The 20,294-nt window shown below is 44.7% G+C and overlaps 1 protein-coding gene across 1 annotated transcript in view; it reads left to right on the top strand.

Moving 5' to 3' along the window:
• Positions 1-20,294, top strand: part of LOC309397251 (ATP-binding cassette sub-family C member 12-like) — a gene marked incomplete at its 5' end in the record, with an annotated part of 55,996 nt that overhangs the window by 5,013 nt on the left and 30,689 nt on the right. Inside the window, 11 exons of the mRNA XM_081963108.1 lie at positions 1,175-1,330; positions 3,773-3,920; positions 5,438-5,671; positions 6,598-6,771; positions 8,129-8,276; positions 8,517-8,665; positions 9,422-9,529; positions 11,510-11,782; positions 13,210-13,281; positions 14,136-14,260; positions 18,313-18,385. Coding sequence (XP_081819234.1) covers positions 1,175-1,330; positions 3,773-3,920; positions 5,438-5,671; positions 6,598-6,771; positions 8,129-8,276; positions 8,517-8,665; positions 9,422-9,529; positions 11,510-11,782; positions 13,210-13,281; positions 14,136-14,260; positions 18,313-18,385 — 1,660 coding nt within the window. The remainder of the gene's footprint in view (positions 1-1,174; positions 1,331-3,772; positions 3,921-5,437; positions 5,672-6,597; positions 6,772-8,128; positions 8,277-8,516; positions 8,666-9,421; positions 9,530-11,509; positions 11,783-13,209; positions 13,282-14,135; positions 14,261-18,312; positions 18,386-20,294) is intronic.

Below are 20,294 nucleotides of genomic sequence, written 5' to 3'. Positions count from 1 at the left end.
TAATCTTGCTAAGCGAGACATTTGTTAAGTGAGTTTTAGCCTATTTTATGAACTTCCTTGCCACAGTTGTTAAGTGAACCATAGCAATTGTTAGGTTAGTAACCCCGTTGTTCAGGGAATCTGGTTTGCTTGCCAGAAGGTCGCAAAAGATGATCCCGTGATCCCATTGTAAATATGAACCAGTTGCCAACCATCTGAACTTTGATCGCATGATCACAGGGATGCTGCAATGGTCATAAGTGTGAAAAACAGTCATAAGTCACTTTTTCCGAGGCTGTTGAAACTTTGAAAGGTCACTAAATGAACAGTTATAAATCAAGGACTCCATATAATTATTTTCTTTTTAAAAACTCCTCCTTGCTTGCTCAGTCGTCCCCCATTCCCGAGACCAGCTTTACATTCTTCACACATGCACAGCTCGATTTTCACACTTACTGTGGAAATTCAATGATTGGCAAGCACGGGAGAATTGTTGCGCGTTTTCACTGTTGAAAAGACAACCAAGGAGGCTGACTTCTCGGAGACAGCTATTCAATATCCGGTGAAAAGATTAGAGAACTCTTGCTCAAAAGCTGTAGCTGCCAGGGATGAGGAAAAGGTCTCGCTGATGAACAAGTGCCAATCAAAGAGATGATTAGGAGGACCGAATGGGCAACGGTCCAAGGCAAATGACAGGATTCCAAATAGCATCCAAAAGTAAATCAGAGTCCAAGGCAAAGTATTGCTCAAAGTTCCAATTTATTAAGAGAGCCATGTTGGCACATCTGAAAAAACCCGAATCTGAAAGCTTCCAGGTTATCCCCACCCAGTTCAAGATCTTGCCCCCACACCCACAAGTCCATCACAAAAAATAAGCCCCAATCTTCCACTGCCACGCTGGAAGTTCTACCCATCCAGTTCTGGTCAGGTGCAGAGGTGCAAAGACAAAGGATGACCTTGGCTTTCTAGAAAGAATTTTGTTATGGCTACATACCATCTAAATCCGTACAATCCCCCTCCCATTTTCCCACAATAGAAAATGCATAGTAGAATAATAGAAAGTTTGGCAGGCCAAAGATCCACTAGAAAATATGGCTGCAGGTCTGATAGCAGAAGGCAGCTTTTGATGGCTGTAAAATCTTCTTCCCCCTTCCTTCTTCCCATGGTTGATTCCCTCTTTCTACCCGACCTACAGGTCTTGCAAGAATCCAGTGGACAATGCTGGACTTTTCTCCTTTGCTACCTATTCTTGGTTTTCCTCTCTAATGCTCCAAGGATACCGGCACAAAATCAATACAGCCATGATGCCGCCTCTCTCTTACTACGACAGTGCTGAACCGAATGCCAGAAGGTTATTATTTTTAAAACTTCTCTTGACCCACCCCAATCTTCCTGGAGAGAAGGAGGTGGCCCTCCTTTGCATTCATTGGACTTTGAAGATAATAAACCTGTTTCCCCCGAAATTAAGTCCTAACAGGAAAATATGTTCTAGCATGATTTTTCAGCATGCTCGTAATATAAGCCCTACCCCAAAAATAAGCCCTGGTTAAGATAATTAGCCAGACGGATGCATATTAATACTGTCTTTTACCTGAAAATAAGCCCTAACAAGAAAATAAGCCCTAATGTGGTTTTTGGAGGAAAAATTAATATAAGACTTGCTCTTATTTTCAGGGAAACAGTTCTTTGTAAGAAAATAACAGAGCTGGTGGTGTCCTGCTGTATCTTTCCTAATAGGAGAAGGAAAGAAGGGTAGTGGGCCAAAGCGAGACCCTGTCATTTCCTCATGGGTTCGGTTGCACGTGGAATGTATCATCCTGGTTTAAGTCTTCTTTGCGGACATTCTTTGGGGAAGGTGCGCATCAAGAAGAGATTTGTCTGAAATGGTATAGGGCTGTGATGGCAAGCCTATGGCATGCATGCCCGAAGTGACACATGGAACTATGTCACCTAGCATGGCACCAGTTCCTCTTCCGGGTTTCTGATGCACATGTGATGCACATGTGATACACATGTGATGCACATGTGATGCACATGTGATACACGATGATCACCTGGTCTTTGTCCGTGCGGTGTGACCATGAGCAGCGGCCAGCTGATCGGTATGTGTGCAGTAACTGGAAGACTTTCTGCGCGTGCTGGAAACCAGAAGTACCTTTTCCAGTGCACGTATGCTCCCCCCCCTCACCGGGCAGTGTTCTGACCCAGGCTTCCTGAAACAGTCAAACGCATAGGATTAAGTCCAAACACCCTCTTTTTATTTCAAAGGCTGTGAATTGTATTCATTCACAGCTCGTAATGAGTTCCAAATAGTAGTAAAGAGTCCTACAGCAGGCTGCCAAAGTCCTTCGGGATAAGGCTGATAAGCACCCACCTTTATCTTCTTTGAAAATGCTGCCAAAGACTTAATTGGCAATTAGCTTGGCAAGGCACCACGGAGCAAAGAATCCAAACGTATTTTCAGAAGGTAAACTGACCAGCATGAACCAAGTTGCTTCCTGCAAAGGCTCATATGCTTTTGCTCCTCCCTTATGTCCTATGGGAGAGGCCAATCACCTCCAAGTCTTACTCCCGAGCTGTTTTAACTGTTCTTGCCTTCTTGCATGTACTGGGAGCAGGAGGAGCCTGCCTCGCTGCTCTCCAACTCTGGAGGCTCCGAAGGAAGCACATAACTACCAGATGGCTCTGGCCCCCTCTCTGCCTCCAACACAGAGCCCTCATCAGAGCCTTCCCCAGACTCCAGGACTGGCCCATGTTCCTCCCCAACCTCCTCATGTTCGAATCTGCTGCCAGCTCCACAGGCTGCCGGCGGACCACAACAGGCAGCTCCGCTTCCTGGTTGCAGTCCTGACAAGCACACATGCAAAGCGCTCCCATTTCAACACTCAGGTGGCCGTCACTGGTACAGAGTTTCCTGCCTGAACAGGGGAACTTGGACTCGAAGTCCTCCAAAGGTCTCTTCCAACTCTGTTATTCTGTTATTCTCTGCAAAGTGAAACACCCGTAAAACAAACAGTGGAATAAAATACCAACTTTTCAAAAAGGCATTGGCCTAGCCTTGACTGATGGTCATCCAATTCTAGACTTGAATGTCTACAATACAATACAATAGGAGAGTTGGAAGGGACCTTGGAGGTCTTCTAGTCCAACCCCCTGCCTAGGCAGGAAACCCTATACTGTTTCAGACAAATGGCTATCCAACATCTTCTTAAAGACTTCCAGTGTTGGGGCATTCACAACCTCTGGAGGCAACTTCTGTTCCACCGATTAATTGTTCTAACTATCAGGAAATTTCTCCTCAGTTCTAAGTTGCTTCTCTCCTTGATTAGTTTCCATCCATTGCTTCTTGTTCTACACTCAGGTGCCTTGGATCCCTCTTTTTTGTGGCAACCCCTGAGATACTGGAACACTGCTATCATGTCTCCCCTAGTCCTTCTTTTCATTACACTAGTCATACCCAGTTCCTGCAACCGTTCTTCATATGTTTTAATCTCCAGTCCCCTAATCATCTTTGTCATTCTTTCTAGAGTCTCAACATTTTTTTTACATCATGGTGGCCAAAATGAATGCAGTATTCCAAGTGTGGCCTTACCAAGGCATCTTGATTCTATCCCTCTGTTGATGCAGCCTAGAACTGTGTTGGCTTTTTTGGCAGCTGCCCTGTTTATACCCTGTTATAATTCCTCAATTTTCTATCTGTCCTCTGCAATAATTAATTGGCAACAGGGACTTTAACAAGCGTGGCTGGGCATGGAAGAAATGGGTCATGGGTGCCGTTTGCTTTTTTTTACAGATTCCGATTCCTCTGGGAAGCTGAGATTGCCAAAGTCGGACTGGAGAAAGCTTCCTTAGACAAAGTGTTCTTTCAATTTCAAAGGACGAGGATTTTCATGGACATAATTGCTAATATTTTTTATGCCAGTTTTGGTATTTTGGGGCCAGTGAGTAACCTGGAAGCACATGTTGAGAGCTGACACCGATAACCTTTCAAAAGATTTGGAAAGAGAATTTGATGGGGTGATTTCTCAAAAATTTATCCCGGGGGGGGGGGGGAGAGGACATTTCAAACCTTTGTTTGAGGCAGAACTTTTTGATAAATCCACCCCTCGATCAAAAGGCTACCCCGGAGTGGTTTCGGGTGTCTTTCTTTGGGGGTTGAAAGAATAGGTGGGAAGCCAGGGAGGATGGAATGGGACAACTTGGGACAGCCAACTCACCATGGCCAACTCAATGCAGCCAACTTGATGTGGCCATCTCACCATGGCCAACTCCCAGTGGACAATTCACTGCAGGACAAATCAACAATTCAATTTAGGTATTTAAAATAATGTTAATGTTTGTCATTCGTTTCATTTTGCCCCTCCTTTTTCAGCTTTTCTTTAATGATTCGATTCCACCATTTCTTCTATAGCAATGTAACTTTTGTCCCGCAGCGAATTATCACACAGCAAATTAGCTATGACGAGTTGGCCATGGTGAGTTGGCTACACCATGCTGTAGACCTAGCTTCCCAGTTGCTTTGTCTCTAAGAGCAGAGAGAGGGGGTGGGGGGGAGGAGGGAGGGGAGGGAGGGAGTGAGAGAGTGAGGGAGAGAGAGAGAGATGAAAAGAGAGAGAAAGAAGGAGGAAAGAAAGGAGGGAGGGAGGAGGGAAAGAGAGGGGAGAGGAAAGGAAGGAGGGAGGGAGGGAAGGAAAGAGGGAGAGAGAAACCTACTTCACTTTGAAGGCACTCATTGCAATTGGCATCTGCTTTGAAAGAAATTTCAAAAGCAAATTCTCTCTCATCAAAATGAATGAGAATCGATAGACCAACCACTAGAGAACGTCTCTGCCTACTGCTCTTGCATTTATAAACCATTTTTTTAAAGAGAGAGAGAGATCTTATTTCAGTGAAACACTCATACCTCATAAAAAAAGATCCCACTTTCGTTCTTTGGCACAAACGTGACAGGGATCTTCGGCTAAGAATCACATCAATCTTGGCATCGCCATCCTCCTGAGTACCACAGCTCGAGCTTGTGATTTTCATAACAGGATGTTTTCATGATCGTAAGGATGAAGTCAGTTCCAATGACCTAAACGTTGCTAAAATATGTCTTCTCCCTTCAAATTGTGGGAAAACACTCAAAAGAAATCTGCCAAAAAATATATATGAGAATTTAGGTTCCAATCCTTTGAGAATTATTTTGTGTTGGCCAACCCAATGCACCTTTGTTGCACCTCTACTAGTTGGGAAACCTGTCAATTTTTTGCACAGATTTTAAACTCTCTCTCTCTGTCTCTCTGTCTCTCTGTCTCTCTGTCTCTCTCTCTCTCTCTCTGTCTCTCTCTCTCTCTCTGGGAGAAATAAATCAGGCAGTATTGAATAATATCGACTGCTTTAAAAATATACCGACTTAACAACACAGATTTCCCAAGAAATTTACATGCTTATGTTTTGGTGTGTTTTTTTCTGGCAGACCCTGATCTTCCATAACATTCTCCAGTACACTGACAAAGATTCAAAGGACTTGCTGGAGGGTATTGGCCTCTGCATGGCCCTTTTTTTCACCGAATTTTCAAAAGTTGTGTTGTGGTCATTGACGTGGGCTATCAACTATCGCACGGCTGTCCGGGCAAAAATTGCTGTGACCACCATTGCTTTTGAGAACCTGCTGACTTGTAAGTCCTTGAAACACAAGTCTTTAAGCAAGGTAAGATTTGGAGGTCACATCCTCATCTGATTTCCCATAAATATTTAAATGGCAAGACATACGCGGGGTTGGTTTTCTTCAAGAGATATTGCGAACATCTGATTCACAGCCAGCAAAGTCTTTCAAAGGAGGATTTACGGTCACAGACCTTGTCTGGTTTGGAAAGCTGCCAGGCCGATATCTGCAGAACTTGGCAAGGAGTCTCGGAGAGTCACAAACCAATTAGCGAACTAATTGTCTCCTGCAAACTCCACTCCCCTTTCGCTCCTCTTTTATTTCCTCTGGGAGGGGACATTCATGGTCCACCTGTGGCCTTCCTCCCAAGTCAACCTCTGTTCTTTAGCTGTTCCTTTCGTCTGGCAACTCTGCGTATGCGCCAGAGGTGGGTTGCTGCCAGTTTGGCTAGGATCGGCCAAACTGGTGGTAGTGGCGGCAAAAGGCTCCGCCCACCCACCCAGACGCTTCTTTTTAACCCGTAGTTAAAAAATTAGCAACCAACCTCTGGTATGCGCACACTGGGAACAGGCTCCAGTTGTTTGTCTGCCTCACTGATGTCTGACACTGAAGGCAGCTGATAACTGGCATACGGTTCTGGCCCCCTCTCTGCCTGCGACACAGAGCCCTCATCAGAGCCTTTTCCAGACTCCAGGACTGGCCCATGTTCCTCCCCAACCTTCTCACTGTCTGACAATTCTTGCAATAAAATAGAATTAGCTCACCTGGTCAAGTTGCCTATTCAGTCTACCTGGGAAATTAGACGTTATCTGAGGGGTAATGAATGTACATCTTCCTCTGTGGTCTGTAGAGTTGACCATTCTAGATGTATCGATCGGCCACCTGATCCTGCCGTTCACATTGATTGACCATGATTTGGACAGCTTTCAACACAAGATACATTTCTGAGCCGTTTTCTCGTTGCCTTTCAGTTGATTAATTTCTTAGCCAACGATGGTTTTCGGATATTCGAAGCCGCTTTGTTCGGCCCCATGCCCATGTCGGCGCCTCTGTTGATCGTGGTTTGCACCATCTATTCCTGTGCCCTCCTCGGTCCGACAGCACTGATAGGGACGTTCATTTACGTTGCATTTATACCGTTGCAGGTAAAATATTTTCCTTTTCTTCAAAATTATGACACCTTTGTACCAGAAGATGTCCCCTACGGTCCTCTCTCTGTGTTATTAAAATAAGAAGGGGGAAAAAAATAACCCTCCCGTTTTAGTTCTTTGTGGCAACTAGTTGTGTAAAGGACAGGACATTCTAGTCTACGGCAGGGCTGGGTTGCTACCGGCATCACTGCCGGCTCAGCTTCCCTCGCGCACTCCGCCTGCAATGCACAATTGCAACTTAAAAGATCTGCCCATGCGCACAATGTTAGAAAAGAGGGGAAAATATTATTTTTGCAATGAAGATTCTTCTACGCAAAAATCAAGATGGCGCCACCACCGCTAGGACCGATTTAAGGGCGTGGCAGCCCGAGTTACTATCTACTCGGCTGAACCGATCCAGTAGGAACCCACCTCTGATCCACAGGTGTCAAACACATGACATTTTCCCACTTGCAGGGCTGGGGCAGGCATGGGCTGCCTGTGACACATCCAGGCTGCGAGCCACCAGTTTGACACCCCTGCTCTAGTCAGTTCCCATCATATTTTGATCTGAATGGTTTTGCTTTCTACGAGAGATCTCGCGGCGGGTTCCTTTCTGCTGGGATTTTACCAAAACTTTTCTACTTCTGCAAATGTTGTAGTCCAAATCCATCGAGAGTGCCCTCCTCCTACACCTGAGCTAAGACTAAGGTAGTCCTTAACTTACAGCAGTTCATTTCGTGGCCGTTCAAAGCCGACAACGGCACTGAAAAAGGCGACTTACGACTGTTTTCCAAAGTTACGACCTTTGCAGCACCCATGCGATCAAAATTCAGATGCTTGGCAACCGGTTCGTACTTATGACCGTTGCTGTGTCCCAAGGTGATTCTCTTTTGCGAATGTCTGACAAGCTAAGTCGATGGGGAAGTAACAACTGTGTTACTAACTTATCAACTGCAGTGGTTCGCCTAATAACTGAGGCAAGAAAGGTCGTGAAATGGGGCAAAACTCATTTAGTAAATGAAATGTTGGACTCAATTATGGTCGAAAGTCGAGGACTACCTGTACTCACAGCCTAAATCTGAACAACAGAAGGGATGTCAATAAAGGAGAATATTTGTAGCTCAGGGTTGACATGGGGGCAGGGGGGAGGTCCTTGGTGTTCTCTGAGCTTTGTTGTTTTCTTGCAGACGTTTCATTACCCAGCTAGGCAACACCATCAGTTCTAGTAACAGAAGGGATAGCTACAATTATGAAGATTCTTGAGTTTTCAGCCAAGGGGTTAGCTGTCAGCTGTGAAACGACATCTGGGCTGTGGCTCCCCTTCCTTGCAGATGTTGATGGCCAAATTTACCTCTGTTCTTCCTTGCAGATGTTGATGGCCAAATTAACGTCTGTTTTGCGAAGGCGCTCTATTTTGCTGACCGACAAACGTGTGCGAATCATGAACGAGGTGCTGACGTGCATTAAGCTCATCAAAATGTATGCCTGGGAAAAATCTTTTGCAAAAATTATCACAGGTACCTGGAGTGGGGAGGCGACTCCCGGGGTCGGCTCGTGTCTCAGTGGAATGATTTGACTAGATCCTCCGTCCCCCGATTTATGACTCACCTTTAATTGAAGGTGCACAGGGTATACTTTGCAAAATCATAGACCGCGGTCTAGAAAAAATGAACGGTTTGTCCTTTTGTTCCACGCCGTTACAGGATGATGTGGGGGTTGTTGTTGTTGGGTTTTTTTTTTTTTTTTTCCCTTTGCAGGCATCAGGGAAGCAGAAAGAAAAACACTGCAAAAGGCAGGATATGTCCAGAGTGTGAATTCGGCTCTTACCCCGGTCGTTTCCACCCTAACCGTTGTTATGCTGTTTTCCTTCCACACCCTGTTAAAGCGTGAACTGACAGCTGCTGCGGTAAGATGATGCTTCTGTTTCGTAATTGTCTTTTATGGTAGCTATCAGCCCCTAGCCGGGATGATCACAAATCAACAGTTCGAGGCTGCCTTAACAGAGGGATAGGCTCAGGGATCACGTGAAGTAGTTAGTTACTCCCTTGTGTAACGCCTTGGTAAGGCGACACTTGGCATACTGCATCCAGTTTTGGTCACCAAGGTGTGTGTGTGTGTGTGTGTGTCTGTCTGTGTCTGTATCTGTGTCTGGGTGTCTCTGGGTGTGCGTATGTGTATACCAATATCATCATCATCTTTTAATGAACCCATAAACCCTTGCGGAGTGGAATCGGGGCAACTGAATGCAGCTGAGTGTTTACTGGCTCGATGCCCTTCCTGTCGCCAATGCGGAGTTATATTCAGCAGGTATATTGTCATTGTGCCCAGAGAGAGAAATAACTGCGTGCGCGCGCGCACACACACACACACACACACACACACACACACACACACGGGGCCAGTCAGAAGTGGTAGTTACCGGTTCTCCGAACTACTCAGAATTTCCGCTACAGGAATTCTGACTAGTCATCAGAACTGGTCAGAACCTGCTGAATACCACCTCTGGCTCAGCGCCACCAAATTGGGGTCACTCTATGACCCCCAAATTAGGAAAATAAAAACTTGGGGGTTGAGAGTAAGAAACACGGAAAAGTCTGGCCCTCTTGGATGAATCCCCCTCCTGTGTGATATTAAGAATCCTTTCATTCCTTCTCTTTTACAGGCCTTTAGTGTGATTTCAGTGTTTAACACCATGAGGTTTTCAATTGCCGTTTTGCCATTTTCAGTGAAAGCTCTGGCAGAAGCCAGCATTGCCTTAAAAAGATTGAAGGTAGAAAATGGTGCTTTTTTGGGAGGGAGGGGAGGGGAAATGATTACAGATATTCTGGGACATTTAAGCAAGTACATAAAAAAAAAGAATACCCCAGGTTAGTTACAGAATACATTCAATTGCTGTAGTATGTCATATCTGTTTTGCTGTCAACGCCCTTTAATCTATTATTGAGAAATTACATGATTACCCACAGCAATGTGAAATCCCAGCTGCCAGTTCTTTATGAGGAACAGTTGCAGGAACTGAGTCTAGGGAAGGGGGTGGCTCAGTGGCGATCAGAAGATCGGCAGTTCGAATCCCTAGCGCCGCGTAACGGAGTGAGCTCCTGTTACTTTTCCCAGCTTCTGCCAAGCTAGCAGTTCGAAAGCTCGTTAAAAAATGCAAGTAGAAAAATAGGAACCACCTTTAGTGGGAGGGTAACAGCGTTCCGTGCGCCTTCGGTGTTTAGTCATGCCGGCCACATGACCACGGAGACGTCTTCGGACAGCGCTGGCTCTTCGGCTTTGAAATGGAGATGAGAACCATCTGAGTGGTGGGCATCCATTTTTTTATTACCAGTTTGATCGTGCCCAAGTGTGCCTCTTCTGTGCATGCTTGGACGTGTCCAGGTGGATGGGTGGAGCCTCCCACTGCCGCCACTCCTGGTTCACCTGATATGGGCCGAACTGGGAGCAACCCATCCCTAGAGCAGAAATGGCTAGCACGGATGTGCAGGGGAGCCTTTACCTTTACTAGCGAAAAGAAGGACTAAGGGAGACATGACCACAGTCTTCCAATATTTGAGGGGCTGCCACAAAGAAGAGGGGGTCAGCCTATTCTCCAAAGCACCTAAAGGCAGGAGAAGAAGCGATGAATGGAAACTAATCGAGGAGAGAAGCAACTCAGATCTAAAGAGAAATCTCCTGACTGTTAGAACAATTGATCAGTGGGACAACTTTCCTCCAGAAGTTGTGGGGGCTCCCCCAGTGGAGGCCTTCATGAAGAGATTGGACAAGCATTTGTCTGAAATGGTTTAGGGTTTCCTGTTAGTGCAAGCGGTTGGACTAGAAGACCTCCAAGGTCCCTTTCAGTCCTGATATTTTATTTAGCTGGCTTGGCCTTCATACGCCTTGAGGTCTTCCCAAAAATCTAGAATTGTCAGAAATTATTGATGTTGTATATGTGTACATTCAAGCAGCGTGGCCCTTTGAAATTGACCGTATGGAAATTTGGCATTGTGCAGATTTTCTAAGTGCCATCCCAAAAGGCATTTTCCAAAAGGCAACTAGACTTTCTTGGTTGTTTTTCTTGGTAAACATTTTGCTTCTCATCCAAGAAGCTTCTTTAGTTTTTGACTGAAGAACTGAAGAAGCTTCTTGGATGAAAAGTGAAATCTTTTCAAAGGAAAACAAACAAGAAAGTCCAGTTGGAAAAAGCACCTTTGGGACAGCCATGACCTGGACAATTGAGAATCTCCATATACGTAAAGCACAAGATTTGCAAGTTTCCGTTATCAGTCAGTAATATATTTGCATTTATTATTGAATCAAGGTTGAGTCACCCTTCCGAGGTTGGCAAAGTGAGGACCCAGATTGTTGGGGGCAAGAGGCTGACTCTGTAAATCAGTTAGAGAGGGCAATAAAACACTGTGAAGTGTTATATGTCTATTTCTAGTCCTTCCTCCTTCCTTCCTTCCTTCCTTCCTTCCTTCCTTCCTTCCTTCCTTCCTTCCTTCCTTAGTGGCATAGTCGTTACAATGCAGTATTGCAGGCTGATTTTGCCCACTGCCGGAAGTTCGATCCAGACCGACTCAAACGTGACTCAGCCTTCCATCCTTTCAAGGTCGATAAAATGGGGACACAGATTGTTGGGGGCAATAGGCTGACTTTCTAAAATGCTTAGAGAGCTCTGTAAAGCGATGTGAAGCTGTATATAAGTCTAAGGGCTATTGCTGTTGCTCTATCTTAGATCATGGGTTTTTTTTTTTTCCTCTTGTAGAAAATTCTCACTATGAAAACGCCTTCTGCCTATGTGACGACCCTGCAAGGCTCCAGAAATGCTGTGATGCTGAAAGACGTCACCTTATCTTGGGAAAGTGCTTCTGGTGAACCCCACAGGAAAAATGGGAAAGAAACACTTCTGAATGGGAAAAGGGTCTGCAAATTCCGTCCCAGGGTAGAGGCGGTCATTTCTCACTCACGGATATCAATGGTTGGGAGCGATATCGACTGCAGCTTTGTCCTGCGGAATATAAGTTTCATAGTAGAGAAAGTAAGTATACGGGAAAAATAATATTTGAAACCAAATTCACCCTGCTGATAATTTACATTAAGAGGTTAAGATTGGGTCTGCAGAGCTGGCAGTGGAGTCAGATAGTGAGGAGGTTGGGGAGGAACATGGGACAGTCCTGGAGTCTGGAGAAGGCTCAGACGAGGGCTCTGTGTCGGAGGCAGAGAAGGGGCCAGGGCCATCTGGGAGTTACATGCTGCCTCCGGAGTATCTAGAGTCGGACATCAGTGAGGAAGATACTCACTGATGTCCCCCTGTTCCCAGTGCATGCATGCGTGGAGCTGCCAGAAGGCAAGAACAGTTAAGACAAAAGGGGCAACTTGGGAATAAGGCTTGGAGATTATTGGCCCTTCCCATAAGACATAAAAGAGGAGCAAACGGGACATGAGCCTTTGCAAGAAGCAACTTTGTTCGTTCTGGTTGGTTTAAATTCTGAAGCTCCGTTTTGGCTCTGTGCTCCATTTGACTAATTGGCAATTAGGTCTTTGGCAGAGTTTCAAGGGAGATAAAAGTGGGCACTTATCAGGCTTATCCCATAGGACTATGGCAGACTTCTGTCGGACTCTTTACAAACTATTTGTGACTCATTACGGGCTGTGAATGAACATAATTCACAGCTTTTGAAATAAAAAGAGGGTTTTTGGGACTAAGCGTGTGCTTTTTACTGTCTCAGGAAGCCTAAGTCAGAACAGATATAAACAACCTCCGGATTGATGGGGAAGACCCCTTACTGCCATAATATGGCTTGCCTCCCATAGAAGACCTGTGTATTGTGTGGGTCAGAAGGAGAGCTGAGAAAATGTCTACAGACTCCTCACATCCTGGACATAAATTATTTCAAGACTTCTCCCTTCGCTATAGGGCATTGCATGCCAAAACAACTAAACACAATAGCAATAGCACTTAGACTTACATACCGCTTTACAGTGTTTTACAGCCCTCTCTAAGCAGTTTACAGAGTCAGTGTATTGCCCTCAACAATCTGGGTCCTCATTTGACTGACCTCGGAAAGATGGCAGGCTGAGTCAACCTTGAGCCTGGTGAGATTCGAACTGCCAAATTGCAGGCAGCTGGCAGTCAGCAGAAGTAGCCTGCAGTTCTGCACTCTAACCACTGTGCCACTTAGACAGTTTTTTCCCTCATGGCATCACTATGCTGAACACCTAATTCCCAAAGTACTGTCAGGTCTATTTACTCTTGTTGTATATCTATAGTGTTATTATTATCCTTCCCACCTTCTACTCTGTTGTTTTGCATGTACATTGTTTTGCATTTTCTCTGGTGCTTCTGCACCGGAGACAAATTCCTTGTTTGTCTAATCACACTTGGCCAAATAAAGAATTCTAATTTTAAAGTAGTCTAAGTCTACTGCTGACTTTAAATTATACTCATTTTTTTCCCCTTCCCAGGGCAAAGTTTTGGGTATTAGTGGCAATGTCGGAAGTGGGAAGACCTCGATCCTTAAAGCCGTATTAGGACAGGTACGTAAATGCCTACATTTTTCTCAGTTCAGCTCTAATGTAACATGTCACAATTAACTTGGCTTTTCTCCCTGACTATGCTATGCTGATCAAGTCAAAACTTCAGTGTTCTGTGCAGTGGTGGGTTTCAAATTTTTTTAGGACTTCTTCTGTAGGTGTGGCCTGCTTTGTAGGAAAGTTTGTAGAATTAAATATTCTTCAAACTGTGGAAGGGATTGCATCGCAGAAGATGCAGAAAATTCAATCTATCCGATAATTCTTGGTGTATGAGACACAGTAAAATCTTCCCCCAATCATAATTTCAAAATTACAACAAGAGCAAAGGAAATAATCATTTCCACTACATTGCATAAGGTCTAAATTTGGAGAATAGAACTGATGTCTTATTTGCCCCTGATGGAAGGGCTGGTGTTGGTATGCAGAATTTTCTCTCCCCTTTATGATACCTAGATTCACAGATAACTGAGAATCCCATGGCAGCAGGTTTGACATCCAACCATTCCTTCTGTCCAGGGGTGGGTTTTAAAAAGTTTGGCAACCAGTTCTCTGCCAGGTTGCTGGATGGGCGTGGGTGTGGTGGGCATTGCCTACTCGGCCTGCTGCACCACAGTGAGGGGGGACGTATTTTCACCCTCCCTAGGCTCCGGAAGCTTTTTTCGAGCCTCTGGGAGGATGAAAATGGCCTGTTTTTCACCTTCCCAGAGCCTCCGTGTGGGCCATGCACTTACCTGGCATCCAAAACGGGCCGCATAGAAACTCCTGGGAGGGGAGGGGTGAGGTGGGTGGGGCCAGCCAGTCCTTGCAACTACGGGTCCGAACTGGCTGAATCCCACCCCTGCTTCTGTCCATTTCAGATGTATCTGTGTCATGGGAATGTCATTGTAAATGGCACTTTGGCATACGTGTCCCAGCAAGCATGGATATTTCATGGAAATGTGAGGGATAACATACTGTTTGGAGAAGACTACGATGAACAAAGGTAACTATAAAAAATGGTAAAGATTTCCCCTGTCCAGTCATGTCCGAGCCTAGCACTGCTCATCTTCCTTTTCTTAACCGAGGGAGCCAGGATTGTCCAAAGACATTTCTGTGGTCATGTGGCCAGCATGACTATACGCTGAAGGCGCACAGAATTGTTACCTTCCCACCAAAGTGGTACCTATTTATCTACCCACGTTTGCATGATTTTGAACTGCTAGGTGGGAAGGAGCTGGGATGAGGATGGGAGCTCACCCCATTGCATGGAGCTCGGGTCTTGAACCTGGGCTGTCTGCTTTCTTAGCTGACAAGCTCAACATCTTCAACTGCTGAGCCATCGTACCCCCAAAAGTAACTACAAATAAAAAAGGTTAAGATTAGTGCATTTGTGGGGAGGCTGCTCCTTCATTCAGAATTATCACACTCTCTTTGCTGATCTTTGGCTCTGTTTTTTTTAATAAGGAATTCAGTCTTTAATCCTTTTATTCTTAGCTATATCAAGGAAAGGGCAAGCCTTGGATTCAGGATGTTGCCCTGTTAAATAACTGTTATCAGACGTATTTATGGAAACAGCTACTTATTTCTCTCGCCACATTTATAAGAAATGCCCCAGGGACAGAAAAAGGAAATAACAAAATGAAATGTTCAAAACTGCAAGTCAGATTTTTTTTAAAAAAGCACATTAAACCAAAACATAACTGCTCAATTGGAGATGAAATGGTGGCATAAAATGTCAGCTCCTTAAAGGTTCTCAGATTCTAACATTGCCAGAGGACTTCTGCAGGCAAGGCATCACAAGGCTGTCTTTCTGAGCCATCTTAACTGAGTGAGTGATGGGAACTGATGTGAGGCTTCAGAGGTTGACCTGAATGTTTGAAGAAGTTCATTTGAGGTCAGAGAGCAATTTGCATTGGGCCTTCTCTATTTGTAGTCTGGTCTTTTGAAACGCCTATAGCAGGGGTGTCAAACTCAAAGCCTGGGGGGCGGATCCGGCTTGCAGGGTGCTTAGATTTGGCCCGCCCATGAGGCCGCCCTGGAAACAGTGAATGACTGGCCCGCTGTGCCTCTGTCAGCAAAAATGGAGCTCGGGAGGGCGGTCGAGGACTGCCTGAGCTCCGTTTTCAACCACGTCAGCCTCCTGCAGCCCTCTGTCAGTGAAAATGGAGCACGGACTCTTCACTGGCAGAGAGTTATAGGAGGCCGTGATGAGTGATGTCGAGCTGGCCATGCCCATCATGGCTATGCTCACCATGGCTACTCACACTCCTCCGGCCATGTCCCCCTTCCCCTGAGGTCAAACCAGTGGTGGGTTTCAAATTTTTTTAGAACTTCTTCTGTAGGTGTGGCCTGCTTTGTGGGAGTGGCTTGCTGGCCATGTGACTGGGTGGGCATGGCCAACTTGCCCTTCCTTCCTTCCTTCCTTTCTTCCTTGTTGGTACAAAGGTTGGAATGCAGTATTGCAGGCTCTGCCTACAGCCAGCAGTTAGGTCCTGATTGGCTCCAGGTTGACTCAGCCTTCCTTCCATCCTTCCAAGGTGGGTAAAATGAGGACCCAGATTGTTGGGGGCAATAAGCTGACTCTGTAAACCACTTAGAGAGGGCCGTAAAGCACTGTAAAGCAGTATATAAGTCTAAGTGCTATTGCCCTTCCTTCCTTCCTTCCTTCCTTCCTTCCTTCCTTCCTTCCTTCCTTCCTTCCTTCCTTCCTTCCTTCCTTGTTGGCACACTAGTTAGAATGCAGTATTGCAGGCTCCGCCCACAGCCAGCAGTTTGATCCTGATTGGCTCAAGGTTGGCTCAGCCTTCCTTCCATCCTTCTGAGGTTGGCAAAATGAGGACCCAGATTGTTGGGGGCAATAGGCTAACTCTGTAAAATGCTTAGAGAGGGCTGCAAAGTATTGTGAAGCGGTATAACCAATTTCGTTGTATTTATTTTGTACAATGCCAATAAAGACTATACTATATAAGTGTAAGTGCTATTGCTATTAGCATGACAGAGACTGTTAGGAAACACCCAGCCAGGGTGGAAAACTCAAGCAGGGGATTAGCTCAATAGAACTTATCTACTTGTTCCCAAGAGAAGGCAAGCAGTCTAGGGAGATTCCTGTATAACAGGCAGAATGTAATAAAGTAGTTAGCTTGAACTCTACATGTGTGGATCTGGTTCCTTGTGCCTAATAGTATTTTTTAACAAAGAGGTGCTAACAAGACAAAATAACTTAAATGGGTTTAATTGGAACGTACTTGAAATTTTTAGTAAGAGTGAGGTAATTAAGTACAATTAACCTTAATACACCCCACATATTTAATGTTCTTTTTAAACGTGTCAAGACCAAAATTAAAATTTGGTTGGCCATTTTAGAAGGTCTTGAGGGCTTCACCCAAGGATTCTGAGGGCCACAGGCAGATCAAGGACCTCAGCTGAACAACTACATTAGAGTAATCAAGATAAGACATGTCTTAGCTTCTCATTTTCAAACAGAGTTTATGTACTCCCCAGAAAATCCTTTGCCTTTAATGAAACCAAGGAAGCTGTTCTTTCTTATTAGTTTTCTAAATATTATACCCAACCAGCTGTGAAAGTAAACGGTTGCTAAATATCGCTTCTGTCATTTCCTCAAATTATATTGGAGTGGATCAAAAAGAGAAACAAAAACAGGAGAGAAAAGAAAAGTCTATTCCAGCTTAGCGGGAACAAACAAACAAGCCAACACAGCTCCCAAGAGCTCATTTTAACACATCTTCAAAATGGCTCCAGGGAATATTACCAGCATGTCACGAGCCATTAGATGCTGCAGGGAAGCATTAAGCTTTGCTGAAATGATATGAAATAGAAAAGCAACTTTCAGTTCAAATATTGCATACAATATCTAAGGGTAAAATAATTGATAAGGCCCAGTTATTTGAGTGCCTTCTTTGCTCGAGTCATCTCAGCTGGTTCTTGTAAGAACTCTACACCTTGGGAAAAAATGTGAAGAGATGCTGTAGAGCCAGATAAGAGGAAGCATAGCCCACAGTTGCATAATGGGTGGAACAGGAGTTTTACGAGGGATCCTCAATAGTAAGTAACAGTGATACCTCAGTACTCGTCATTAATTAGTTCTGGGAGGCACGATAAGTATCAAAAACGATGAGTACTAAACAAAAATTTGCCACAAGGAATAATGTAAAGAGATGCAATGTGTCCCTAATCCAAATGCACATTTTTAAAGGCAACACATAAAAAGATAGGATTGTATATAACAGAATAACAGAGCTTGTAGGTGAGAACTGACAGTGAGAACAATTAATCAGTGGAACAGAAGTTGCCTCCAGAAATTGTGAATGCCCCAACACTGGAAGTCTTTAAGAAGATGTTGGATAGCTATTTGTCTGGAACGGTATAGGGTTTCCTGCCTAGGCAGGGGGTTGGACTGGAAGACCTCCAAGGTCCCTTCCAACTCTACTATTGTATTGTATTGTATTGTATTGTATCTAGTCCAACCCCCCACCCAAGCACGATGCCTTACATACTGATATCATTACTTTACATGAGAAATAACTGAGATACAAGCAACATGGTTATAGTCATAAGTGGGAAGAGATAGATACTAGGAAGGAAGAGAAGAAGAATAGTAATACAGTCTTAGTAGGTAATATGACAGTGTTGTGGGAATTAGTTGTTTAGCAGAGTGATGGCATTTGGGGAAAAACTGTCCTTGTGTCTAGTTGTCTTGGTGTGCAGTGCCCTATAGCGTCATTTTGAGGGTAGAAGTTGAAACAATTTATGTCCGAGGGGTCTGTAGATATTTTCACAGCCCTCTTTTTGACTCGTGCAGTAGACAGGACTTCGATGGAAGGCAGGTTGGTAGCCATGGTTTTTTTCTGCAGTTCTAATTATCCGTTGAAATCTGTGTCTGTCTTGTTGGGTTGCAGAGCCAAACCATGCAGTTATAGAGGTGCAGGTGACAAGACTCAATAATAATCACAATATTGTTACAAGACTCATTTATAGAAGTGAAAGAAATTTGCTGAGATTCATTGCTGGCAGTTCAGTTCAGTTTTAATATTTTAGGTATAACCACATCATCAACATTTGCAGTCTCAAGACAGATATGGAACGTTTATCCTACGGAGATATGACTGAAGTAAGTATAATGTGGTTTTATTTCATTTAAGGATGCTAAATTAAACCGCCAACTGACGGTTGCTTATTTTGTGTACTGGTATCTCACCCCATGGCAACATATTTGGAGATCTCCTCTGATTTTATGCACGTGATAACTCAGTGAGGTACGCTGGAGAATGATTGACCTCAAATCACCTACTCAGTTTCTCGGTCAATTGGTTAATGAATGACAGCATTATATTTGCTTTTACAAGAAAGAAAAATGCATCACTGGGCCTAAAGCCGATTGGCCAATCTAACCTTAGATATTCTTCCTAGTATGAAGGGTACAAAACTCCAATGTTAATTCATGTTAAGCGTCTTCAGGTGTTACATCAGATTTGTGAAACAGTGATACAAATGAGTTTCCTTTTCAAAAACATTTTGAAACCCACCACTGGATTGGGTTCCCACTTGTTGTGGGAACTCTCTGTCAGCCTGTAAGTAACAGGCCGAGATGTTAAAACCAATCGTGTTTTGCTAATTCTGTTTTGATGTGTTTCATAAACCCAGCATTTGTTATAAGGCGTTGAGCCTAAATTGGGCCACAGTGTGTTTTTATCACCAAAGGATGAGTGGATCGGAAAGAGAGAGAGAGAGAAAAAAAACTCTCTTTAAATATTCCTATTTTATTATCTGAGCATTCTGCTGTATTCTCTTGAAAATGACTGGAATGCAAGCAAGTCTCAGCTCCAGGGGAAGGGGGAATAAATCTATTGTAACAAGATTTGGCATTTTGTCCCTCCAAGCTAGCTTGTCAGTTTAAATTTTCATTCTCGGCACTCTGGCTTGCAATATGATCAAACTTGGGACTCATCGTTGTGAAGTACTTTGCCCTGGCTACCCTGCTCAACATCTGTGGAAGTTGTGAAAATGGCATTATGGCCGCACTGGAAATCTTACAGCTGCTGTTGATTTCTGCGTTTCTGACACACTGATAGATTCCCAGGAGAAAAATCTTGAACATATCTTTTTAGGAATTCCCTGTAACCACATATGCCATATAATTGGTTGCCTGCTGTAAATAGAATACATGGTGAGGGGCAGGGAACGTGACCGAGATTTCCTTCTCTGTGTTACACCAAAGAGAATCAAGATGGGACAATCTTGAGTTTCTTTCTCACTCTCTCCTCTCTTGAAGGGCCAAGATAATGTTTGTCTATAGGCAGTGGAGTACCTTATTCAGCCACATTCCTCCATGTAATTCAAGCAGTAGTCGACCGCAACTCTTTAGAGGAAGCATTAGGAAGGATGGGTGGTGTGGTTGAAGCCCCATCATCAACAAGGCAATCATAGTAGCGTGATAGATCTATGCAGGGGTGGGCTTCAAAACTTTTAGCAAGGGTTCTCTGCCCGGTTGCTGGGTAGGCGTGGCCATGGTGGGTGTGGCCTAGTTGGTCTCCTGCACCACGGAGGGGGGGGGCGTTTTTCCCTCCCCAGGCTCCAGAGGCCCATTGGAGGCCAGAAATGGGCCTGTTTTGCAGCCTTCCCGAACTTCCGGTAGGCCCGTTTTTCATCCTCTCCGAGCCTTCGTGTGCACCCTGCACTTACCTGCATCCAAAATGGACCACGTAGGGACTCCTGGGAGGGGCAGGGTGGGTAGGGCCAGCCAGGAGTGGGATATGGGGTTTTTCTGAATTTCACAGAATCTAAGCTGGAGGTTCTCCCGAACCCCTGCAAACCCCCCAGCCGCCCACCCCCAGATGTATGGTTGTGGATGTCATCTTCCCTTTTTTTGTCTTCTCTCTCCTCTTCAGGCATGGATATCCCCATTCCCTTCATAATTTATCGGTACTTGGAGCCTCAGCTCCTCCTTTTTGCCTTCTAAGATTTATCTCTCTTTCTGCCGAATGCAATAGTTGGCCAAAATGTTTTTTTCAGAAAATTAG

This window comes from Natrix helvetica, assembly GCF_964273705.1.
Source record: "Natrix helvetica genome assembly, chromosome: 10".
Taxonomy (NCBI): domain Eukaryota; kingdom Metazoa; phylum Chordata; class Lepidosauria; order Squamata; family Natricidae; genus Natrix; species Natrix helvetica.
The sequence above is the reverse complement of the archived record's forward strand: the minus strand, read 5'-3'. Positions and strand labels throughout refer to the sequence as shown.